Source organism: Heliangelus exortis, chromosome Z, assembly GCF_036169615.1.
Source record: "Heliangelus exortis chromosome Z, bHelExo1.hap1, whole genome shotgun sequence".
Lineage (NCBI taxonomy): Eukaryota > Metazoa > Chordata > Aves > Apodiformes > Trochilidae > Heliangelus > Heliangelus exortis.
The window spans coordinates 11,093,559-11,120,808 of NC_092454.1; the positions used below are offsets into that span (position 1 = coordinate 11,093,559).

At 42.1% G+C, this 27,250-nt stretch overlaps 1 protein-coding gene across 2 annotated transcripts in view; it reads right to left on the minus strand.

Moving 5' to 3' along the window:
• Positions 1–27,250, minus strand: part of CCBE1 (collagen and calcium binding EGF domains 1) — a 101,294-nt gene that overhangs the window by 11,316 nt on the left and 62,728 nt on the right. For both annotated transcript variants that reach the window (XM_071730508.1, XM_071730509.1), the window contains exons 3-6: positions 14,314–14,366; positions 8,805–8,939; positions 7,934–8,071; positions 2,504–2,610 (exon numbers count right to left, since the gene is read on the minus strand). In XM_071730508.1, coding sequence (XP_071586609.1) covers positions 2,504–2,610; positions 7,934–8,071; positions 8,805–8,939; positions 14,314–14,366 — 433 coding nt within the window. The remainder of the gene's footprint in view (positions 1–2,503; positions 2,611–7,933; positions 8,072–8,804; positions 8,940–14,313; positions 14,367–27,250) is intronic.

A 27,250-nucleotide genomic window follows, 5' to 3' on the forward strand; every position in this document is an offset into this window, starting at 1 on the left:
CTGGGGCAAAACTACATGTTTTTGATGTTGACTCACATCCTCTTAGGGATTTGCTATCCTTACTGGCCTACTTTTTATTTTACCTTTTAAGTGAAGCAAGATCTTGGTTGAGAGTGACCTTGACTTTTTCTATCCACAGCTCCAAATCTTAAGGGCCCTTGGAAAATATTGTTTTTCTATATGCGTGCAAACATAAGTGAGGGTAAACTTTAAAGAAAGACATTACTAGAGTCAAGACTCCCATATGTTGTGTTGCATGCAGTGGTTTTTGGGCGGTTTCTAGGAGATCTGTGGTTTAGATGACTTCGATGGCGCTTGACAGAAGCAACGTGGAACATGGCTTTCTAATTAAGATGTTTAAACAAATCTGTGGAGTAGAATCCAGAAATGCTCCAACTCCAACTGCTCAAGATCTTTCTTGTTTTTTTTATTAAATTGTTGGCCGCGTGAGAGATAACTTTCCCCTAGTTTTCCAGCCTTATGCTCTTCTTCCTTCCAGCAATTAGAGATCAACTTAGGACTGCCCACAGCTCCCAAGTATATTAGGAATTTGCACCCCATTGGATGACCATGCAAAGTGACTTTCTGTTTCTGATCTAAGAACTGCTCTGTCCAGGATCTGCAAAGGATGTTGCCAAAATACCAGAAAGGTATTCATGCCATCACCAGAGGTAGCAGGACTTGAGTTCATCCTGGCTTTTCCTATGGAGACACAAAACTACACATCCCAGTTCCAGAAACATACCCGAGTTCCCAGTTGTAGGGTTTTCTGGACTGGATCCTTCACAGGATCCTTTGCTAAACATAATTTTGCATAAAGTTTATAAAATTTGAAAGCCTTAGCCACAATCTGAAGACTCAAGTCCCATAAACTATCTGGGGGACACAAATTAATCATTCTTTACAAAACAAACAAAACAAAACAAAACAAAACAAAACAAAACAAAACAAAACAAAACAAGCTTGGACCGTAGATATTGAGACATGTCCTCCACAGAAGAGACTGGCCATGGGGAGCAGCTGGTGAAGCATGAGGGTACATGACTCTCTTGGCAGAGAAGCAGCATGAGGCTGGAGCATGGACAAAACTCTCCTCTCTGTGGGATAAAGCAGCTGAGACCATTTCCTCCAGTTCTGTGTGAGGCACAATCCAGTGGGCTCCCTCTTAGGATTTCAAATAGATCAGGTCCCACTAGGAAGATACTTGTGAAAAATTCTGTCTATAGACACTGATGGGACTTAGATATGAGGGAAGAGTGACGGGCTTTGTGTGGCTTCTGAACAGCTGCCCACAGCAAGATGTATTGATGGCATTAGTTTTCCAGGAGTGAGTTTTGAACACAGGCATCTAGCAGTGGAAGTTAGACAGAGAAAACTTGCCATTAATTAAGGCTACTGGTTTCCATCAATTCTTGCAGCTAACTATTTGGCTAACAGTGTGACCCCAGATCCCTTCCCAGGGGTCAGCACAGGCCTGCTCAGCATCACTGTCTGAGGCTGGACAAACAGCCAATAAGAAACATTGATTTTTTTTAAAACCTGTTGGCTACCATTTTTTTGAAACCACACTTTCCATCACACATGAAATTCTGTCACTTTCATATTTATCTTCATACTGATTCAGAAGGAAAACATGACATTATGAGATTTTTGACATAGAGTATCTCAAACATCATGACTAAATGAATTCCATTAAACTATATTAATGGAAACAAGCAAGCTGTGTTTTGACACAATGAAATTAAGTGAGCACCCTGGGTGAAATAATTATAGTCTGTCAATATGTGTTGCTGAGAATATTCCTGCAGTACACTTCTATTTCTGAGAACTGGGATGTTTGAAGGAGGTGACACCAGAAAAGGCATTACACCTGCACAGCTACACTTGGGTCTCCAAATCCTGAACTGGGTCACTGGTTTATTTCAATCCTACTCAGGCACAAAAGGCATTATTTTCCATTTGTAAGGATACAGGTGAGAATAAAAAAGTTTGGAGCTGAGTGGTTTATATTTTCAAAAAACCACAGCTAGTGTATCTGCTAGTGATGCTTTTGTTTAGCCACACACATCCTATTTGGCAAAACCCCTGTATCAGCAACCTATTAAATGCAAAATCATGTTCTCCCACATTCCTGCAAGAGTGTCTTGCACTCATACACACTAAAGGTGGATCAAGTCCCAGATCCTGTGCTTTCAGAATGAACAAATCGCTGAGGCCAGTGCTGATTGCCAAGAAACCTGGGATCAGACTGGGATAGGTGTTTCCCAGACTCTGCTACCATGGTCTGGTACCACAGCTTCATGTGCTTGGTTAGCAGTCTGCTTACAAGCAATACAGAATCATAAGAAAGAGATGCCATTTCTAGATGACTTTAAAACATGTTACTGTTGTCTTTATGGGTGCAAGAGCCACATGGCAGAGGCAGCTCCAGACACTTAAATTTTAACTCAGATGGCATAAAACATGCAGGTCTGGTAAAGACATGACTGATCATTGTTCATACCTTTTGCTTCAGTTGTAAAACCGTCTGCTTTATTTGATGAAATTCCTTACAGGAAGCACAGCATGTCCCTGATTTCACCACATTTTCAGATTTCTCAGGAAGCACAGCTGAAAGAAAACAGTTTCCAGTACAAATATAAAGATCCAAAGGAAAAAAGTTATAAAGTGATTGCAAAACCTACTTGAAGGTTGCTACATTTCCCCAGACTGTGAAAAGGAGAGAATCTTGCCATTATAATGCTTTGACTGTGAATTGCTCTATAGACTCAGAAACTTTGCAGGGACAGCTCTGAGGTCATTTTTATAGCAGCTGTTTTCAGTTAGCAGTTCCCAAAGAATTTCTTTTGTTAATACCTGGAAAAATTTACACCCCTTCTTTTTATCTTTGTGTATAGGATAGACTAACCCTGTAGATTTGAACTGATTTACAGTCTCCTGAAGGGCAAATTTTCATATGCTATAGTATACAGTAAAGTCCCCACACACAACGTGGTCATTTAAATTCACTTTGCACAAACTGTTCTTTATCACTGCTGGGTATTCCTCCCTGGTATGGAATCAGCCTGAGCAGAGAAGGGGGTGGAGATTAATGACAGGGATTTAAATCCACGCAATAGGAAGGGTCACACCTGTTGATGTTACGTATGAACAGGATCTTTTCAGGAATTCATTAAATAATTAAAAATTTAAGACATATTGCAAATATTATTTTTGTCCATTTCCCAGGTACATTAATGATGAAGAACTTCTCCACTGCAAATAAGCAAGCATTGTCTCAAGAGATTAAAAAGAACTTTCAAGGCCAGGTCGGATGGAGCTTTGAGCAACCTGGTATAGTGGAAGGTGTCCCTGCCCATGCAGAGAGGTTGAAACCAGGTGATTTTTAAGGTCCCTTCCAACCCAAACCAGTCTGTGATTCTGTGATTAAAGAGAAACAGGTTCCAAAATACAGGGTAATACATGCTGGCACAATCTAGCTGTGCTTTGTTTCTTTTACATATAGTTGTTGAGAAGCATACAGTGCATCAAGGCTTTGGATATGATGTGTGGCCCTGTACAATTTACCTGGGAAGGGTTATTTGACATAGTTGAACACTGACCTTTCAGAGGTCCTTACTGTTCTGTAATGGAAAAATTTTGCAGGTGCTCCTAGTCAAAGCCAGCAAATGGTCAAAATCTTCCAAAAGGGTCAACTACAAATGCACTTTGTTACTGTGTTATACTTCTCACTTGGACACACACTTTCATGTCCTTCATCTTTCCATAAATGTATATTAATTCTGAAAACATCTCCATCATTTTAACTAGAATAAAACCTTTATAGTAAAACAGCTATTACATGATACATGACTTAAAATTATTTCAGGGTCTAATAAGGAATATTGCACCCATCACATCGTCCTCTAGGGACCACCAATGCACAAATTTAGGAAAACCTTATTTTCTGTATGTTTAGCCCATTGGACTTAAGGACATACTGGGTATGATGGTTTTCAGAAGAGAAAGAGAATTTCTCGCTTCCCAGTCAGGTAGGAGAAGGCTGTAAGGGCAAGATACTGGAATAACCAGGAGCATTAATACTGTTATTAGTACTGACCTGACCAGATGATTTGGAGACAAAGGCTTGGGGGTTTTCCCTTCTCATAATCTGCCTGCTCCCACAGCTGCAGCCCAGTGTCATTACAATACAACACAATTTATTTAACATTTTAATGGCAGTAAGCATTCTGCTGTTGGAGCTTCCCAGCCCTTCCTGGTAGCACATGGCTTGGTAATACCTGATCAGCTTTCTGTGCAGTGTTCAGATGGCTCAAAGATTTAGGGCCAAAAGACACTACAGTAAAACTACAGTTATTGGATGAACTCTACATAACAGAATTTCAACACATCACAGCTATGCTGGTCACAACAACCTTCCAGAGAGACTTCAGCCTTTGTGTGAAGATACTCAAATACACAGAACTGGTTTCCTTCCTCACTGCTCTATTTCTGATGATGATAATTTTGCTTTTGCTCCTTCCAAAGCCTCTGCCCACAGGTCTTTCTCTTCACAGATTTAAGAATCTGCACCACGCACCCCCTTGAAAAGTAATCAACATGATGTAACCAAGACTTTTTCGTATTTTTATAGGGTAATTTTTCTCTTGAACAGAGGTCAGTATTAAGGCTTCCTCATGAAGTTCATCTTCAAATCATCACTTTCTCATCTACATTTAAAAAAAAAAATCAGAGCTTTGACATGACCATTTTTGGACCTGTGTAGGATTTACAGATGCATACATATAGAACCACTAGAAAAAACACTTTAATAAAAATTATAAAATCCAATAAAGTTTGAGTTTGGTATTAGCCTTAACCAAAATTCCTTTTAATTTGTTTCTTACCAAAATAGTTCCCTCATAACATCTACACATTGTGCTGAGAAATGTTGTTGAAAGCAACACACAGTCAGAAGGAGAAACTGCCAGAGCCTCTGCTATTTTAAACCTAATGCAATCCCACTAGAATCAGAGGAATTATGTGCAGATTAAGAAGTGGTGAATTTGACCTTATGTCTCATTACAAAATCCAGTTTATCTTCCAGAGGGATGTGGTACACGAGGCTGACAAATATAGATAAAACAGGGCTGTCACAATCCACGGAGATCAATGTGGGGCGGTCAGCTAATGTTTGGGAAACATCATACCAGTGAGATTTCTGCAAATCCAGTTGGATTGACTTGTTGGAGGAAGAAGTCCAGCAGTGTCACATGAGTAAGTATGAACTCTGTCCCAGGAGAGAAGTGGAATCCCCCTAACTCATACCGGACAGAGGTGATGATTAGCCCAGGAAAGGAGTCATCCATCAGACATTTGCTCTACCCCCATCCCTGGTCCTCTATCAGGAATAAACTATGAATAAAGTCAGGATAAAGCGTGGATAAAGCCAGAAGCCACCTAGGACAGGCCAGAGTGAGAAGGAAGCAATTACATGGAGCCATCTACGTGTGGTGCAGATACAAAGCTCACCCACTAGCGCTGGTTTGGTCAGCACTGAGTCAGGCTCTTACATATCCTGTTTCCATTGCACAGGCCTACATCAGTAAATTAAAATTATTTCAGAAGAGGCATAAACCAGCCTGATGCTACGAAGGCTTTCAAAAGCATCAAGCCTAGCTCATGTGTGATACTGCTGTTCTGACTGTGGGGTCCTTTCATCTCCGTGGGACACAGGTGAGCCCTGTGGCACCTACAGATAAGAGAGTTGCTGGGCAGAGCAATGTGTTTTCTCTGCAGAGGCTCTAAGACTCTTGCTGATGCTGGAAGAAAAGGAGATGCTGGCGGGTGAGAGCTCTGTGGGGAGCTGTGCTGTAGGCAGTCTTCACATGGAGCCTGTTGAGTTGGATCATCTGTGTTGTATTATCTGGGCTCAGCCTGCTGAGACGGTTTCATTTGCCTGCTTCAATGTGGGTAGCTTATTGTCTCTGTCAAATGCAACATGACTGTGTATGCAGGAAAAATGCTCCCTGATCTTGTGCCCCTACTCATAAACCCAAAGCTCCCGATCAAGCCCACTTACACAGCCAGAATGTGCCTGGATTGGAGCCTTCAGGTATGGTACAATGAAAACGTGAATCATAATCACCCCAGAAAGATGCAACGTGGCCAAAGCTGCAGAGGGGTACGTGTGTTCCCACGTCTCTCACGCTAAATTTAAAAATCAAATTTAAGTGTTCCAGCTCCTATGCAAAGCACACAATCTGTTAATTCTAGGAGCAGTTCCAGCGGGGATGCGGGGCTCGCTGAGGCGGTGCAGGGCTAGGGCCGACCACGGGGTGGAGCATCGCTACAGCCCGATCCTCCGGCTGCCCAAAAGCTCGGGTTTCCTTGGCATGAGTTACGGACTCAAGCCCCGTGAAAACAGAAGTGGCCAGACCCGCTTTCATTTGCTCCAGAGGTCTGGCAATTAGTTACACTAACTTGGAGTAAAGCAGAGCAGAAAGTGTCCTTCGCTCTGCTTTGCACAGCTGGTTTGGGAAATGTTTTGAGGGATGGTGGTTGTTTCGTTCCAGATTAATTACTGGAACTGACGTTTTTATGTACCATGCACATTCAGTGTAAAATTGGTGTTTTTTCAAATACTAGAATTGCTTCCACAGCCTTGAATATTTGAATAGCTGGTTATCCTGAATGCTTTGGGCATCACCCTGCCAGGAAATATGAACTAGGCAGGGGAAAAGTTAAGTGAAAAAACCCTATTTGCAAGGATATTATATAGGTTATATCTCCTTCCTTTATGACTTCTACACACTTATAAGGAAAAAAAAAATTTGGAACTACAAGGAACAATTAAATTTAATGGGGTGGCTCCAGTTACACTTTTCAGAGGAAAATAAAAATTATAAATTGTTCTGGCCTTTCAGTGGGATTCGGAGCACGCAATGACAAGTGTTCAGGCATTAAATGACAAACTCATGGTAGGTTACAATTCATCAAAAGAGGTTTGCTTTTTCTTTTCCAGTGCACAGGCTATTCTCTTCCTCATTTCTTCTGAAACTGTCACGTAAGTATTTAGTCTGCAGTACTCTAAGTGCTGTAACGTAATAACTGGGATGAGGTAAAATACTTTTTTACACAGCACACTTACATCTTTTGAAACAGTGAAAAGCAAGAATAAGCCCTCACTTTTATCCCTGTCTCATCACTTATTACTTTAATTAAAGAAAGGAAAAAACCCTCTGACCACAGCCACAAAACAAACAAATTGCAGATCAGCAAAATCCAGTGTTACGCACTATAATTTAACAATTGATTTAAGCTGTGCTTGACAGGTGTGTGGAATTCCCAGGCACACCTTTTCTGAGTGTCTAGTGCCTAGAGGCACTGAACACCCTATCCAGGGCCATTTGCTAATCTCAAACGTTGCCATGTAAATACAAATTAATTTAATTAACAGATTAAATTAATGAAAGCTTATAAGCATCAGCGCCTGGCAGGTTTTTTGTCCTTTGTCTCCTGAGTTCTGGGCTGCAAACTAGGTATAATCCAGGTTGGTGTGGGAGAAAAATATGGTTTTTAACAGTTGAATCAAGGAAAAATTGTCTAAGCAGAGTTGTAATGTCAAGTTTCACTGATCAGCCACTCTGTCTCTCTGAGGAAAAATGCTTTCCACACCTTTCAAAGAACTTATGCTTTTTCTTTATAGATGTGACTAAGTTACTGCTCTGTGTGTGCAGCTCACAAATCAGGGAGGAGGAGAGCATGTGGCAGGACTGCTGAACAGGCACTTGGGTGCTTGCTGAAGAACCCAGGCTCCCCAGGAGCATTACCTACATCCTAGCTACATATCCCTAGCTCCAAGTGTGGCACAGGGAGCTGTTCCTCTTCATGACAGATCAACCTTTTACTCAGTACTTTGGTCCAGGACCTTTACTGCCCTACCAGCATATACCTTTATCTCCTTTGGTGCAGGTCTTGCCATCCTCCTCCCGGATGTAGCCTTCGTGACACTCGCATCTGTAGCTGCCCACAGTGTTGACACAGATCTGAGAACACAGTGTCCCATTGCTCGTGGCACACTCATCGATATCTGGAGAGGAGCAAGAGCTGAAAATGTCCTAAAGCTGGAGGTTTTAGACCTCAAATACAATAAAACGCTTCCTCTAAAGGTAGCAGGAGATTTTGTGGTTAAACAAATAAGTAGTTGCAGCTCTGATGGGCTGGAGCTGTGCGCAAACTTCACTATTATTAATAACACATCTCCCATTATATCAGTGAACAAACACCACGTTCCATTTTTTGCATATTGAGAAACTTCCAAGCAAAGCTCTATCCTGCAAATTTTGGCTTCCTGGCACAGTAAACCACACAGGAGAGCACTACTGAATCACGGGGGCTAGCTACCTTGGAGCACATATAAGGGAGCAGCCCTCAAATAGATTCTGGACATGTGGATCAAACCCTAAAGATTTATTTTCAAAATTAGGCATGGATATAGTGCTTTGAGGGTTACTGTTACAATCATGTCCTTAGTCTCAGGCCAAAACCCCAGATACAGCTCAAAAGGGAAAATCACATCAGCCCAAGATTTCAAAGAATTTGGGCGCATATATCTTATTTTAGGTACTGCCTCATAATAATTTCAAGGTGATGGTAGATCTCTTACTTTTGGAAACCAACCTTTCCCATTGTTAAAGACCACATTTGCTCCGCAGCAGCAAAGAGAATAAGAAAGGTTTCAGAACTAATCTGACTCCGAAAAGGCCTGAGGAAGCAGGATGTATCACTCATCAGAGGTGAGCTCAGCACACTTCCCTACCCACCCAGGCAATAAGGCTTCTCCCTGTTCCTGTGCCTCTCCCGATCGTAGCGGTACCCAGGGTAGCAAGTGCATAAGACTCGTCCGAAGTTATCCGTGCACTGCTGTTCACAAGGAGCTTCAGCACAGACATCGTAGTCTAGGGAGAGAAAAATGTGGTTAGGAAAATGCCAGTGGCAGTAGCTCGATGATAATACGGCAGGAAGTATTTCACTACTCTGCTAAGCAACAAGAGACACTGTTCTTGAGGATGAAAGAAGCCTGGAATTTACACATTTGTTAAACATAAGCAAAGAACTACAGAAAAAAAAATCTAATTGCTAATTACAGCTTTGCTGTAGTTAATGGTGGATTTTAAGCAAGGGACACTTACCCATTTTGCAGAACTTAAGAATTCTTCTCACAGAAATATATTGCCTAAAAGGTCTTTTGCTGTTTTCTTCCACACATTTTTAACAGATTTTTTAAACAACATTCCCTAAGCAAAATGCTGTAAAACACTGTCAGGCTAACTGCCAACTCTGGGCAGAAAGTGCATTGTAAGGAAAAGTTAATTAAAATCACATAATAATTGTTCAAAGACAGATAAAACCCTTCTAGAAAAGAACTCATTGTTACAAAACCATCATCACCCTCAGTAATAGCAATGTGAGGATTAGGGCCCAGTAAGTTACTGACTGGGCTTGTCAATGGAATCCCAGAATCCTCTCTGAAGTCCCCATCTGAAACCTGAAGGAGAGTGAATTTGTTTCTGATTTCACTGCCTGTGTGGCATCAGAACTGCAGCCCAGGGAATGAATGCCAAAGCAAAACAGGGTCTGACCCACATCCCTGCCCTGGGCATCAGGCTGGTGGCAGATGGGCAAAGCAGCACCCAGCTGTGGTTGCAAGGGCTTTGCATCACCATGGGGAGTATTCGCCAGGAAAAAATAGAAGCAGCATCTAGTCTCAAAATCAGAGCAGGCAGTCCCTGCTGAAGGTCAGGTTTTTATGCTAAAGCAGATGGCAGTTTCGGATACAATTTCAAAGGAACATAATCCAGCACACAGGATCCACATGTCTGTGTGAAACCTTCAGTGATGGAGTACTGGAGACCCACAGCAGAAATATCCTGTCCCTGCTCCAGACCAAATACATCTAAACCAAACATAAGTGTTTTGAGTGACGTCCCAGCAAAGCACTGTGTTTCCACATAAACTGAATAAAATAATTAAAGCCCAAACTCAATAGTGAGTAACAATAATGACTAGCAGACATCTCTGGCTATGATGATTTTTCCAAACAATTAAAATGAACTAATAGATAGTAAAGCAAGTGAAAACACATTTGCTGTATAAAGTATTTAGAGTACGTGTGTAGCACTTGAGGTAAAAGTGACAGCGTGCCAAGGTACAGAAAAGCACCACAGAAGACTTAACAAGCTGCTGTATGTCACACTAGAGTTCCTCAGACCAAAAAATATTATTGTAATGGTGCCAAGCATTTCCTTCCCTGTCCTTGTCACCTTCTGAATAGCAAGCCTCCTTTCTGTCCTTCTTACTTCACAACTGTGTTGATTTTAACTCTTGAAGTCTTTCTGCAGTGCTGTGATGGTGAATGGCAGTGCCAGCAGTCACCAGGGTCCAACAATGCAGAGCCTTGCACAAGCGTGGAAGAAAAACATAGCCCTTGCTTTCATACACAGTCAGCCTGGGGGCTAGTTTGGGCATTTTTAGGTGGTACTGGAGCTGTTTCATTCAGCACTATTAAACAGTCCCAAATATAAAGCACTGGTGGTGTTTTTCCCGGGCACAGCTGCCTTTTCCATTGCAATAAAATCAGATGGAGGACTGGCTACTATGCCCAGCTCTGAGGTGAATCTGCCTGCTCTTTAGCCAGTGTGCCCATGCTGGATTTGGCTTGTGCCATGCTCAGCCTATTGAGAACAGAGGCAAAGCGAGCTCCGTCCTCCCTGTGCTTCCACAAAGAGTTGTGCCCTAACAAAAAAAAAAAGAAAAACAGTGCTGGAAGGAACAATCTTTCACCAACAGTGGGACTAGCTATGCATAGAGCTCTCCTGACAAACATTCATCTGACCTGTACTAGAAATCCCTGGGGGATGGTGATGCCCCACTGCACAGTCTATTCTCAAGATTAAATATCTTTGCAGATAGAAAGCTTTTTACTCATATCTAATCCAAACTACCCTTAAAGACATTTAAGCCCATTGGTTTTTCTTCTTCTTGGCCTTGAAGAGCAGTTTACTTTCTCCCTTGCATCAAGTTTTCACACGCTTCACAACTGTTATCACCTCTCTCCTCTTCCTCCTTTGTCTAGACTGAACAACAGCCAATTCTTTCTAATCTTGTCTCTTTTGCCATATTTCTTGTAAATAGTCTTTAAGTATGGTTTCACACCGACCTTAGCAGACCTCCATCAAGACCATTGCTTCATTTACTTTCATGCAAACCTAGGGAAGGGTCCAGAAGGTAGAAATCTCCCAGATGGTGGTTCTTACACTGTCAATCCAAATCACAGAATGGCTGAGGGCAGGTCCTGCATCACAGAGCTGTGTGTCCCCAGGGATTTGGGCCCAGGTAGCCTGGCTCCCTGAGGAACAGTCTTTTCAACTGGGATGAAAATAGGCAGGAGCTGCTGCACCTCCTTTGTGTGCTTTGCAGAACCAAGGATGCAAGCACCCTCCCACTTTCAGACCCTTGTCTGCCAGCCCAGCCTAAGAAACCTTGTTTGAGGAATACAAGCCACACGGTGAGAATGAGACTGTTGCAGATGTTAGTAAAATACAAAAACCTGAAGCAGAATCGCAAATGTATCTATATATATTTTAGTGAACTCAGGAATGCAACACAGTATGGAAAGTGCTACCTAGGATATCTTTGAAACAGCATGAGTGAAGAAAGAACAGATCTGATTAGTGTTTGTTGCAGAGTATTTTGCTCTGAACTAATCCACAGCCAAGAAACTCAAGTAACAAGCCAGTGGTAGAGAAGGTGCTCTCCAAAATAAGCTGTTCTAGACTTCATCTGTCCCTGTTTTGCTTTATGTTACACCACAAGACAGGACCTGGTTGGAGCTGTGATTCTCCAAAGTAAAGAGGAAAGAGATCACTCGGGAGAAAAGGGTGAGGAGCTCTTTTTTTGTCCTGCTTCTCTGGTCAGGTGTAGCAGGAAGAGATGCTACATGGGGAATCACACAAAGTAAACTCCTTTCAGTGTTTCCTGAGGACCACTGCTCCCTGCTTCTGCAGCTGGAACCCACAGTGAGATGATGAATGACATTCAGAACCTGGGGGCATGGATTCAAACTGGACTGCACTGATCTCAGTTGCTTTTCAAGGAAAGATGAGAAATAAAAAGACAGAAACGAAAGATGGACATGGACAAAGACAAAACTTTTGTGTTTAAACAGCAGCTGTCCAAGAAAGAGGTTGGTGTCTTCCCAAGGTGGCTATAACAGTGTGGGCAAGGGAAGGTCTATTCCTCTACTCCTTCTTGCAGCCACTGCAAAATCACAGAGAAGACAAGGCTGGAACTACTTCTCATTACTTTGACTTGCCAGTACTGGATTTAAAGGTGCAGATGTGCTCTAATAATCTCACATCTGCAATGTATTTATGTGCCTGTGTCAAGATGCACATTCCATACAGCTACTCTGTCAAGATTATGCCAAAACAATGTGTGAAGAGCCAAGTGATATCCTGTAACAGAGTAAGTGGAATGAGTGCTTCTCTGAATCACGTTCCTCATCCCTATACCAAAGGCCCAAGATACTCTCAGATGTTACAGCAATTGCTGTGGCCCCTGAGGTTCAAGACAAAGTATAGACTGAGCTGAAAAAGAGAGAATGGAGATACAAAGAGAGAGAAGCCAGAACCAGCAGAGAAATTCAATTAGTGGCAGAAACTCTCAGGTTACTGAGAGGCAGTTAACAGACAGGATTAAAAGAAGTCAGTGGGTACATAATAAAAGCTGCTTTCATAATCACCTAAAACCTCAAGAAATGAAAATTAGAATCCTAAAATAATATATTGCCATGGTTTTAATTTTTTTTTCTCCTGTTACTTCTTCTGATGTATTCTTTACATTTAGTGGATAACCAGCATGTGAAACTGTTACTATCCATAGAAAAGCTGGAGGCCAGAGTGTAGAGTCCTGGCTTCTTTCCACCCCAGCAGGATTCAGGGCTTCTCTCTCTTACATGCACAACTACCTTGTACAACACAGCATAACCACATCCTCCAAGTGTCTGTCTTGCACTAGAGCTACCATCTCATGCTGCACACCCTGAAACAGAAGTCACTGCAAAACCACAGGATGAAGAGCTCCTCCTGAGCACTGATTTCTCCCAAACCCTACCCCTCCAAGTCCCCAAGGCTTGGACTGGCATTATGAGTTGTTTCTTCTCAAGGAAGCAGCAAATGCACAATTCATGTTTTGAGAAGATGTGGGGTTTGGCTTATAATCCCTGTGGGCTGGGAACTGTACCTCAAAAAACAGCAAACTCTCTCCATTATGTTAATTTCTCACTTTTCTTTTCAAAACATCACAATCCCAAATTGAGTAAAAGTCTTAGGTTCAGTTTGAGGTTTTCCCTATGTCAACAAATAGGATCTGTTACCATAAAACAATTTTTTAACCTGCTTTTTGGATCAAATAAGGTTTATTGGCTTATTTATATTTGGCCGTGTGCTTTTGACCAAGAATTCCGCATCTCCTGTAACTTCAGAGACAATTTCATCTGAAATGGGCAAAGCAGTGGGAGCAAATGAAGAAGTTACATTGCTACTGCTCAGTGAAGCCATCAGCTAGTTAGACCCAATGGAAGCCTCCATGGGGCTGAGGCAGGCAGAGATCAGCCTTTTCCTAAATGAGATCTTGTTGCAGAAATCTCTGAGCTTTGGGACTGCTATACTGCCACTGCAAATCCCATGGGCAGCTCCTCTCTGCCACAAGGGGATTTTTCCTATGTCACTACTGCATGAACTACCACAAATAATTCCTCATCTCTCTCTGCCCCTGGGGACAAGGAGGCTGTGCCTATGACCAGGAGAGGCAGGGCAAAAGAGATCTCATTTGGTGATGCTCTCCCTTCACTGATGTCTTTGGGAAATAAGTAAAGGCAGGACTTACTCAGCTGGTCACCAACTCCTTTCCATGTCTTTACAAGCTATTTTGGCATGATCAGATGCAAGGGGTACATGGTGAAAGAAGGAAAGGTGTGCTCCTGGGTGTACAGACGGCTCCATGTACCTAGCCAAGAGCAGAATGCATCCCTCTGTTTGCAGCAGGTCATGGTACAAGAGCTGTGAAGCCACATGTGTTTAGAGGAGGATCAAGATTGGCATTGAAGGATGCCAGTCTTTTTGTTTTCCCAACAAGTTTTTAGAAAAGGTTCCTCCACTGACACATGAGATACAGCTGAGCCTGTGGTTACATCAGTGCAGAGATCAGGGCAAATGGGTGAGAGAGAGAGACAAATGCACAGCGATACAAATGCCAAGTAAAATCACATACCTTCGGGGATGCACTGTCCAAGAACAAACTTATAACCCTTACAGCATTTTTTCCTGAAAAGCAAGAATAAAAATAAGCAGGTAAATAGGTAAATAAATAAATAAATAAATAAATTCTATAAAGGTTGGTACTGCCTTTAAAAATATATCACAGATGTGATGAACCAAACAGGATGAGGATCCTGAGTTTTGCAGTTGGAGGTACCTCCACGTTAAGGAATTCAACATAGAAACCCACCACTCTGTCCATGAGGCATTTTAAATGACATGGCCAGCTGCCTCTGGAGCCCAGGGCTGGGCACCCCGGTGCTGACCTGCTCAGCATCCAAAGTAGTTCATGAAAACCCCATGCCCTTGTGTTGAAAGGATGAAGCACACCTTGGTGCTGTCCATATACACAACTCAGGTCATAATTTTCATGATACAGTGAAGGGTGTTTTCAAACATCTGTCATTACAATGTAAACTAGCAGAAAGGGGTAAGCCTCAGCAAGAAGTACACACAAGATAAATGCTATCAGTCATTTCTCATCTTTTAATAAACCTGGAAAGTGATAAGTGAAATGTATTGAGCAGGCAAGCTCAACTTGAGCAACGGAGAGTATATTGCAGAAGCAGGACAAAACTGCACTGAAGAGCCAACAGGATAAGATTTTTTTTGAATGTGCCTAAGATACAAACAAAGGCTGTGTGCTGAGAAACTAGTAATCCTTCCACATTTAGGCATTTGGCTGTATCTGATTGTGTTGCTTTCTAGGCAGCAAACCACATTAAGTCACCAGGACTTGAAGAGTGCTGAAGAGCCATTAAAAATGGCTGTGTCCCTTGCCATCCTCAGGGATTATTTCTGCAGGGACCTGGTGACCTTCAAAGGGTCCCAGGGTCATGGCACCCGGACTACCACAAGAGAAGCAAACTGGGGTTCTCAGTGCACCGTTTTATCAGGTCTACAATGAGCCTGAGGGGAAAATACAATGTAATTTACAAATTCAGTTTTTCATGCCTTGAGGACAATATCTGCAAAACTGGGAAACCATCCATTTGGTCTTTTCCTTTAATTCAATAACTGACGCAGAAGAGTGCTAAAGCCATGGCAGTCAATGACACAACACTCCCCTAGACAACACGCAGCCATCACAAATCTTCATTATGTTGAATATAAATCAACTATCAGTTGCAACTGACCACTTAAAACAAACAATGCATTACTCTGAACTATGTAAAAACAAACTTTAGCTCCATATTTTACCCTCTTCTAAAGATTAGCTGGAATATAAATTACGCTTAATGAAGGTTGAACATCTGAAGAGGAAGACTTGCTTTGTTATGCAAACAGTGGTCCCTCATTAGACTTTTCTCCAAACACTGCTCTGAAGTTTTATCAGCAAGACAAACAAATGCAGGAGGAATGAGTTCAAAGGTGCATCGGGGAGGTTGTTCATATGCCGCAAGCCATGCCGGTGGCTTTCCAAGTGCACATTCATCTCCTCTTGTCTGAGGAAGAAGGGAGGCTGATAAAGGGTTGCTTGTCAGAGGAATATACAGCCTGTCTTGAGAGAGGGCTGAGAGATGGGAAAAAAGGAGAGGAGAGGAGAGGAGAGGAGAGGAGAGGAGAGGAGAGGAGAGGAGAGGAGAGGAGAGGACAGGACAGGACAGGACAGGACAGGACAGGACAGGACAGGACAGGACAGGAGAGGACAGGAGAGGGCAGGAGAGGGCAGGAGAGGACAGGAGAGGACAGGAGAGGACAGGAGAGGACAGGAGAGGAGAGGTCCATGACCTGAGATACATCTTGCCTTTTCCCTGGGAATTCACAACCGATTTTCAGTCCTAGGACCCTCAGAACAGCCACCCTTGGAGTGTCTTGTAGAAGCAGATGCAAACCTCATCTGGCACAGCCTGCTGCTGGATAGGGGCTCACCTGCTGGGAACCTTGCAGGGACTGCCTCTCTCCTCTCAGCTTGGCCTGTGACAGCTCTTGCCTATATTTGTTGGCTTTCTCATGGCTAAACTGGTTTTATCTGCCTTCCTGGATTCTCCTGATAGCCAAACCATTTGCCCTTATCAAACCCTCTCCTACAGCAAGACACTGGGAAATTCACCACACACTGAGTTGGAGCTGTTAATTCTGCCCTGGGGCCCTGAAGCAAGCACAGTTGGATGTAGGGGGTGACCGGGGGTTGCTCCTGTTGGAATAACTGGAGAGTCATGCTGCCCTGGCAGATATCCCAGCCCCTGCAGAAACCCCTGGCTTCAAAGGCATCTTGCAGCAATGAGTCCCCCAGTCTCCCTGTTTTCTGTCTCCCTTTTATTTTTTGGTGAACTTTCCCGTCATGAAAGCCCTAAATCACATGTAAAGAAGTGTTTTAGAGGAGGGATGCCCTGCTTTGAGGAGGGCACTCTAGAAATCATTTGCTCTAGCAATTCCCCTTGGTTCCCAGTTCAAGATTACAGCTCCCAGTATTATTGCAGTTCATATTCAAAAGCAAGGTTTGGCCATCATCATGATTTTGCCAGGGAAACTGCTACTGCAGGGTTAATGCACAGGAAATACAATACAACAATACCTGCTTCTCTGAACATTATATTGTGACCCTGGGATTCCTGAATGCTTTAGCTTTTTACATTCCTAAAGAGAAATCTGTCAAAATGATGGACACATGAGTTGATCATTAGCAAAGGCATTTTAATAGCAATACTCATTTTCAGACATCCAGCTCCAGGTTGACATGTCTAATCAACGTTGCACAGCAGCAATCTTGTTATACATAATGAGAGGTAAGAGGGGTCCCCACTGATAATTTTAGCTACTGAATAACTTTCAGCAAGGCGGTTGCTATGTGGCTGTACCTGTGAGCATGCGTCAAACAAAAAATACATGGCTGTGAAAGAAGCTCAACTACTAAAATTTGCATCTGCAGGGAAGTTAAGCTGATTCCTTTAAATCTTGTTTTCAAAGGCAAAAGTTCTGGCAGACTTATCTTTTACAACTTTTAATGGGGAGCTTCAGCTATTATAAATATAGCAAATTCTGATTCTCATGCAATCTTCACACAGGAATGTGCACAAGCCCAGATTTGCAGAGGGTTTTGGGTACCAGGATTTTGATCACTGCATTGTCTAGATTTTGTGTTACCTGTAAGAAAATCTACAGCAATAGGGACTCTCTCAAAGCAATTTTTTTTTTTTTTTTTTTGTTTTCTCCCCAGACAGGTAGTTTCAGGAGAATCAGGGAGATGCTGATCTACTCCCCTCTGCTCTGGAGGTCGAGGTACTCTGGGGTCACTGAACCTCAAAAGATGGGATTGAGAGTAAAACCTTTGATACTAATAAAAAAACCATCCTTAACTAGGCAAGCAGTAGATCTGCCTTTGTTGGAGGCTTTTGTGGCCCATCACCTTGCAGACTGAGAGGGGAGCTGAGCTTTCCAGGAGCACCTCTGTGTCCCATCTTGCAAAGCAGTAGTTGCTTGATAGCATCGCCCCAGACAGGCAGGACGAAAGGCAAGATGCAAGGAATGTGGCTTAATTAAGCCACCACTTTATTGAGTTAGCTTATCTGGCAGCTATCAGCAGTAACTCATCCAGTGCAGACCATGTTTTTTTTCCCATAATTGTTTCCACCTGGTGCAGGACTGCTGTTGTCTCTAGCCCACCTTCTGCTCTGGGACACTGCATCCAACGTCAGTACCAGGGAGACTGGAGTATGCAGAACAGAGAAAATACTTCTGTGTGAGAGGGGAGGGAGTGATTTAGGGTCCTGCAGCAGCTGAAATGCTTTGGAAATGCAAACAACAACAGGATAAACATTAAGAGATAATTAACCCATATCTGCCTGCAGTAACGTGTCAGTGACTTGGGACATGACAACAGCTGTCTTGGAACTGCTTGATGCGTTACTCAGGTTTTGGTTAACTTCAGAAAAAAGGCAACTCTGAAACTCTATAATGATTATCATACAATCACAGACTGGTTTGAGTTGTAAGAAACCTGAAATATTGTATAATTCTACTGCTCATGCCATTGACAAGGACACCTCCCACTAGACCAGGCTTCTCAAAGCCCCATCCAACCTGTCCTTCAACACTTCCAGGGATGGGGCAGCCACAGCTTCTCTGGGCAACCTGTGCCAGTGTCTCACCACCCTCACTTTAATTTTTTTTCCTAGTATCTAATATCAATCTACCCTCTTCCAACTTAAAGCCATTACCCCATGTCCGATCACTCCATGCCTTTGTAAAAAATCCATCCCCAGCTTTCCAGTAGTCCCTTCAGGTAGTGGAAGGCTGCAATAAGATTATGTTGAAAAATATATTTGATGGCTATCTAATGATTGAAAAAAAGGGAAGGGCAAGAGGAAATAAAAAGGGAAGGGAAAAATAGAAACTTTGTATTGGTTGCAGAAAGACATAATATGTTAAAGGAACTTTTGCTAAAGATTTCAAAAGTAGAATTAGAAGAATGCACTCTAGGAAAACATTTGCCTCCTAGGATTAAAGCAGATATGGAATACTCTATACTGAGTCAGAAAGTGAGTTCTTCCATAAAATATAACCCTAAAATATATCCCCATGCCACAGGGGTTCAGATAGACTGTCAGCCTCCTGGATGTTTTCACCCAGACAGGGAATTCAAGCAGAGCTTGAATTTTAGCTCCCATTCATGAGGGACAGAAGCATATGCTAGGAGAGTTCCTATAGCCCAGCTGATAGCTGAGGATGCTTCACTGGAAGATGCAGCATCTACACAGGTGGTCAGGCAAGTCAGATCCCCCCGTCTTCTGATGTGCTGTTTTCTGACCCGTGAATGTCAGAAGAGTCGGAGTTCAGAGAGTGTAAGAGCTGCTTAACATTTTGTGTGGGTTTAAATGCTTTGATACTGTTCTCCCAGACCAGTGCTGGTAGAAGATGATAACACAGCCAAGTAAATATATTTAATCAAAAAGCTGATTTCCTGTTGGGCAAAGATAGAATAAAAAAATTAAACCAGATTTCTTAAGACAACATCATAACATGAACTCAGAAGAACTTGTGCTGTATCTTGAAGACCTGAGTCAGCAAAGGCCACAGCATGGCTGTGTTTAATTGCACAAAGGGGTCTTTGTTAAAATGTCTCCTTATTGTGTCTGACCAATTTTCTTTTTGATCACCCTGACTCTGAGAAATACAGAGTGCAGCACAAATGCAAATGTAAAACACAGTGAGTAACTTACAAAAGATAATTAGACAGCTCTGAAAGCAAGCCAGCCAACTACCTTAAAAAGAAAAAAACAGTTCTTGTTTTTCTCATATTCTATATAAAATTCAAACAAGGGCCAGGTCTGTCTGCCAAAGAATGCACAGATGAAGTGCATCTGCAGCACAAGTGTATTAAGGAAGCAGCTCAGTAGCTGAGCACAGTTTTGCTGCAGTTCACACGGAGAGATTTATGGCAACATGGTGCAAAACCAAATGCATTTCATTTTTGTTTGCCTTTCTGTGGGATACATACCAAGACCTTGAGTAAGAAAGCACGGGCCCACTGCAGACACTTGGTCAGCATACACTCTGCCATGATTTCCAGATTTAGCCTTTTTTTCCCTCACTTTTCTAATTATTTCACATATCATTTATGTTCACTTTAGGTATAACACAAGGTCCAACGCCAGCCTGAGCTCTTTTAGTTACTCTTCCAGCTCAGAGTGAGTAACAGAGGGTACTGTGCATATCTTCTGAAGCCTAGGAAATGCTGCAGCACCTATGACTGCAGTATGTCTATATGCAGTCCTTTATTTCTCTGAAGTGCCTGAGTAAAGCAGGATTTGCCTGAGCAACCACAAAACACTGTCCCTCATCAGCAAAGTTGGGACAGAGATGTTTTGACAGCAAATTGCCACAACTTATTATTTGATTTTTCTGAAAGTCAGATTTTCAGTGATTAATGCATTGTCTGAGTCTAAGCCATGTTTCTTGTCAGCTTCTTAAGTCAAATAAATTTACCCACACATAATGATTTTCTTTTCCTTAGGAAAAAAACCTGCCCTGGTATCTGCTCTTTTGCTCAGCTCTGGTTATTAAGACAGATACCAGAAACAAAATCCCATTCCAGTTATAGCTAATGGGAAGGGTTTGATAAGAGTCACACTTCCTGGGCTCCTCTTCTGTGAACACAAGCCAGGGACCAGATCCTCCCCTGGCAAAAGCCACATATCTCTGTTGACTCTGGGGAACCATGCCAGTGCTTAGCCAGGGAGGCTCTGGCCAATGCCTCTGACAGCTCTCAGACACGCTCCTTGGCTGCTCCTTCCTGTAATGTACTGTTAACTTACTCCTTTTCTCCTCAAAGTGCTATTTCATGTCATCTTTTTTATGGTCAAAGAAGTTTTATGGCACTGGAGTATAAATTGTGGTTCCTTCCAAAATGAGATGATGATTTGTAGCTCCTGCAGAGCACAGTGTTTGTGAACAAGTGAAGTTCATTCCTCTCTAAAAGAGGAAAAAAATGATCTCAGGGGGTGCACAAAACCCTTCACCCTGTGTGGGTATCAGTAAGTCTGGGGGCTGTGACAGGCACTGACCTGCACGAAACAGGAGAATGCACAAAAAGCAAAAAACTTCACAGGTCTCAGGACTTTAACCACTGAAAACGTGGGTCCTTCTTGTAGCAGCCCCTAGACCTCTGTTCCCCTGGACACAGAGCAAGACATCTCAGTATTATGGTGTTTGTGGTTTCATTTAAGTAAATGAGATGCCATCAGTGTGTTCAGCAGAGGTGTTCAAATGAAATGCAGACAGGCAGACTCCTCCCCCAGCACATCCATCCCCCTGTGTCAGCAGATCAGCACTCCCAGACCATCGCTTTTGGACTATTTTGGAACTTTTGGGATGCAAGAAATGGGTTGGTATGAAAACCTCGAAGGCAGCTACAAGAAGCAAAGAGTTCATGAGTTTCTGCTCACTACAGGTAGAAGTGACAACTAAAACTCATCTTTCTGGGTCTCTGCTGGACAGAATATCGGCTTTTAGAAATGTTTCCTGTGGTCCTCCATTCTGATGTGTAGTAAAAGAAAAAGGCCATATTGGGATTCCCATGTGAACCATACAGACTAGGGCCTCCCATTTTCAGGGCAGCCAGAACTAACATTGTCACTTGTCAGTCCCTAGTCCAACCAGAGCCTTGGTGCTGCAAGCACATTGATTAATCTCACATGAATCAGTATTTTTTCTGTAGCACAAACCAACTGGTGGCACTGGTAATCTTAGTGCTGATATCTAACTTAGCAAACTTAGTTCAAAATGACTAAGTAAAAATCTGCCTGTGAATATTCTCAAAGCAAAGAGAACTCTCTGAAAGAAAAAAGCATGCAGCTTCAAAAAGGCAATTATGCCTTGTTGCTACTTGGAAAAACAGTCTTTTGGGTATTTTATGTATATGTGAACATCATCCTTAAAAATCACATATGTGATTCCTTCAGTGCTGAACTGTACTTTCACTGTCTCTTGTTTTTTCTTTTTCTTTTTTTTTTTTTTTTCCCCCTCCACTTAATTCAAGGGAATGCTCATGTGGTTTATCACTAGACAGCATGTCAAAAATAGCAGAATGCTTATATAAAAGACTTTGACTGTTCTCATCTGCTTAGACTCAGCTTTATATACACATTGTCAGCTTTGTCTTGCTCTCTTTTCTTACAAATTTCTTTTACTTTCTGGCATTGTACCAAGAAAATGATACTGTTTAGTTTTGCAGGTGAAGTTGGTATGGATTTTGAAGAATCAAATTAATGTTTGACAGGTATGAAATTTGAGAGGAAGACAAAAATAGCACTGTTTATATTTATTATATAGCCTAATTAACTTTCAAATGTAATGCATCCTCATAGATATATTGCCATTTGTAACAAGTAGCCTTCTAAATCTCAATGGAAATGATGCAAAATTTAGCTCATGTTTTAAAATAACTCATTATTTTGATATTTAAATTACAAAAACTGACCAAAATTATTTTTTCCTTCCACCTCTGACTTCCAATTAGAGGCCTGGAAGCCAAATTTCCTTCCAAGTCTGTAAACAGTATGTCTTGCTGACGGCACACATTCAATTATTTATCCAGCCCAAGGTGAGCCAGAGTACAGGACTAATCACAGCACATCTGTCCTGTCTCTTGGATTTTTTTAAACTTCCATGACTCTTCATTTCATAGCTCCAATTTCCTACTAAAAATCCAAGTGAGATAGAGAGTAATAAATTCCATTTCAGTACAAAAGCCAGATCCAGAGCAGTGCTGCAAGGAGCTGCACTCACTTGCTGGCTGCTGTGCTGGTGCTCGGTCACTGAAGTCAAACAGCAATAAATTGCTGGCAAGCTCTTAAGACTTACTGAATCCGGTCCAACCCAATCCCATTTATATAGTATCTTTCAACAACAAGATCACAAAACTGCTGCATAAGCAATGCCTAATAAACTCCTTTCGATAAACAGTAGAAGGCAAGCGCCTTTCACACACACACACACACACACACACACACACACACACACACAGAAAAACATCCTAGAAGCTATGCAGGGAAGTCAGATTTCTAAAGCTTGTTCTCTAAACAGGACATAAATCTCAATTGACCTTCAGAAAAAAGCTGGTAACTCAGTCTACGCTCACTTAGGGGTGAACTGCCATGTAACAGCCTGATTCTGATTCTGCAGAAATCCCTGGCAGCTCTGCCATCAACGTGCTAGGATGGGCACAGGCTTGGACCAAGACACATGCTCAGCTCTGAGGATGTGCTACAACTGGACTTCTTGGGAGAAGAGTTTCAGACAATCACTCATGGCATAAACTTAATCAAACCTGGCTGACATTTGTCACTGGAAACTATTGCAAACCTCTTCCTGATTTTGATAGATTTGAGATTTGACATGTACCTTTGCTCCTGCACTCTTCCCATGGGCACACCATCCATCCACCTACACCCTAGACACAAGGATTTAATAAAGATATTTAACAGATACTTTAATTTGTGATGTTTCTTGATATTCAGCTCTGTGAAGAAAGTAAGCAAGCTACTCCAGCCAGGCTAATGCTTCTGCTTTAAACAGTGTAGAGGTGGGGAGAGCCAGACAAAAGACAACAGCTTTTAGGCAAGTCAAATAGCATGGAAAAATAACTTAAGAAAGACTCAGCTCTGAGCACACTGTTCTCTACACTGCTTACCTACAAGGTCCAGAAGGCATCTTGGTTTCCAGCATTGAGCTAGAAAGTAACACAGTAATCTAATTTTATGTATTGTAAATCACATAAGGGTGCTTAACAGACACTTATGCCGAGGGATTTTTATTCTTCCAGTACTGGCTTAGAGTCACTGGGTCATGACCCTGCTTCAGTGTAGCCAAGGAAATTTTTCAGTTCATGGTTTCATCCATACTATAAGCAGCAGAAATAAATCATAGGAAAAAAAACCCTGTAATTTTAGAAAAATAGATTCACAGCATATTTTTGGTTGCAAGGGACCTTTGGAAACCATCTGACCCAAGAGCACCTGACAGCAGTTTTAACTGTGCAGACTCACCCAGACGAGTTTTGAATGTCTTCAGGGTTGGAGACTGCCTCACTTTTCTGGGAACCTCTTCCAGTGCTTAAAGCCTTCAATGCATCTTAGGTCCAGTTTGTTGACAAGTGTTCAAAGCTATAGCTAACCAAACCAGAAAGTATCACCAGTAAAAATATTCATTTAAAAAAAAAAAAAAAAAGAAAAAAAGAAAAAAAAAAAAAAAAAAAAAAAAAAAAAAAAAAAAAAAGAAATAGGGAAAAAATGGGGGAAAATCCCCCAAACAATAAAAAAAGAAGAAGAAAAAAATTCTTTGCTAAATTGCAACCGAAATTGGTCCCTTCTGACTGTTTTCCCTCTTTTCTCCATTTTCAAAATACATTTTTAAAAGGAGAAAACCTGGAAAAAAGTAGAAAGTCTTGAATGAAATACAAACAGTGCTATTTGTCCTGACAGTATTTTCAAACAACAGAGTTCCCAGCTCTAATCTCTATCTAAGCAACAAGACCAAGTTAAAATTGTGGTCTAATATATTTTCAACATCAATAGCAGCAATGGAATTAACTTCTTAATATAAGCCCTTGGAAATCTCTATAAAGACACTAAAAAAGATATTATTTCAAGAGTATTTTGCTGATCCAGATGTTTCTCTCCTTTTCCCCTGCTTTATTGTTCCCAGAGAAGCCCTTGTAAAAGCTGAAGCTGCTTATTAAGTATGCAGACTTAATGAATTGGACAAGGAAATAAGTAATTCCTAACATAACATGCTCACAAGTGAGATCCATGTTTATTGTCTACATAGATGATAGCAAAACACTCTATATACAGATCATCGTCTTTTAGGTCAGATTCTGTCTCCATGAACTGCATCCAGAGTACAGAAAAGATTAATTTTTAAAACAACGCAGTACAAAGTTTGCTGAATTATACAGTGCTACAGCTGTATCATGGCCCCAGTGCCAAGAATTACTTTTAGTGCCACACATCTGCAGGTTATTTGTTGCAGCCTAGGGTGGATGGAGTAAACCCCAAAACAATTCTCTAAGCAGACAGGCATTACTGGAATGAGATGTTGCTTACATGGTACCACTAGAAGGCTTGGTATCTGTCATACAGCATCTGTGCTGCCTGTGTAGGCTGATGATGTGAAGTTTATGAAGCAGCTTTTTGGTGGGGCAGTCAGCCCTTCTGTTAAGAATGGCATGAGGAGGAACACCATCCACCCCATCCTCCTACCAGCAAATGGGCTGTGGTGTCTCCAGCTTGGTGTCCGCCAGGCCAGCAGTGCCCACTCTGTCAGTGCATCCCCCTCTTCTTTGACTTGTGAGCCAAGGGGTGGCATCAGGCCAGAGCTAAAAATAAACAGCAAAGCTGCTTTCAGAAACTTCCTTCTGTTACCCCACCGCACTGTGCCCCACACAGGGCTCAGCTTTCAAGCCAGGCAGAGCCCGAACTTGGTGTCAATCACCCATTAGCTGAGAACTAATTAAAGGGCCAGCGGTGCCATGCCCTAACTGAGCAAACCACAGCCCTGAGGAAAGTCCATTTCCTATTGACTCATTTAACTCAGCAGGCACTGGCTTCTGCTCCTCTCACCCCACACTGCTGCTGGGAGACGGTTTTACCCCTGCACAAGCTTAGGTTGAACACAAGACGTTTATGAGATGCTCCCAAGTCCACTCACTTCTCGTTTCTCTCAGCGTGCTTGCTGTCTGCAACCACGCTTTGCCTGAAAGAAAGCCTCTTGTTCTCCCAGAGACCTTCTCAAACTCACTGCCCCAAAGCAGGCAATGGGCAGGCATGTTGCTTCACAGCCTGGCATAGGCACAAGGGCACTTTGCTTTGTCCAGCTAAGAAACACTGAGCAAAGGGGTAGAAGACATCCAAAGGAACAGTGGACCTGCTGCAGGGCAGTCTCTGCTGCTGGGATTGAGACCTGAAGGCAAAAATCTTTGGGATATACCAGGGAGCTGAGAGGGAAGGTCACAATCCCAAACCAAAGCCACCCAAACAGATGGCCAGTTAAGATGTGGACCTGAGCTGCTGGGGATTACTTGTGGCAAACAAATGGGGAGTCTCAAGAACAATGAATTCTGGGAGGAAACTTGCACAACTTCTCCCACTACTGCTTGACCAACCCCCCAGTCCTATCCATCTCTAAAAACCATTTCTTCAACTAAAACTGAGAAAGGAAAATTGAGCAGTCTAGATCAGTGACCATGCCAAAATTATGCTGCCTGGTAAGAAAAAAAAGAAGCCTTAGCTGGTTTAGACCCCAAATCAGAGAAACTAAGCCATGACATTTTGTCCCAGAGTGCAACTGGCAGTGAAGGTATGTCCTTCACCTGGAAAAAAATATTTTTTTTATTGCTTGATAAGCCTTATTCTCATTTTTCTTCTCGAGAAATGAATATTTCCATGTATAAAAATGGAGCCTATTGATTTTAGACTTTGGCCCACTGCATAATATTAATTTTACTTCTTTTTTTTTTTTTTTTTTTTTTTTTTTTTTTTTTTTTTTTTTCTTTTTTCTTTTTTATGGGAGGGAAATACTTATATCAGCAAAGAAATCATTCATGAAGTTCAAAATTGACCTAGTGTTCTTGTTGTGGTTTGAACTGTGGGGTGTGCTGGGCTGTGCTCCCAACCTGCTGCTGTACTGTCATTGAGAAGTGGGTGTATGGGAGTCCTCAGGGAGTAAACACCTGAGAAAATAACCATCATGTCCATCTGTAAAGCACTTTAGAATGAAGGTTATTCATCTAGAAATTATTACCAACATATAACTAGTGGGTTTATGGGCAGCTGGGTGGTCCATACAAAAGCACACCCAAACTTTCTGCATTATAGTGTGCTTTGTCTCACATAATTGCTTTATTCCACTTAATCTAAAAAGTGAAGTTTCATTCCTTTGTGGTACTTGTTTTTCTCCTATAATTTGCTGGGTTTTACTGTTCAATCGAGGCTTTTGCCAAATAGCAAGTGATGCTTCTATCTGCCATTTTGGTATTACTGGTGTAAAACCAAAGATCTCCCTATTTTATTTCTTGCTTTCCTGTTGGCTTGCAATTAGACTTGTGTTAACGATGCACCCCAATTGAGAGAGGGTTGTGTTTTCAGTTACTAGTGCCTGCAGGCACGTGTTTAATTTATATAACTACAATCCTTCCTAAAACCACTGCTAACAAGGGATGACTGCTGAAGCTGCTGAAGCAGGTTTAGTTACGGTGAGCACTGCAGAGCTGCAATCATTGTAGCAACTCTGGTGTTCAAAGCATCCAAATGGACTCAACATTTGGCAAAATAAAAAAAAAAAAAGAGACACAAGTGAAATTAGAATGAAGGTTACTGACCAATTTGCCAAGAAGAAGGGGTAGGATTTATACTGGTAGTGCTATGGTCTAGGGCTAACATCATACCTGA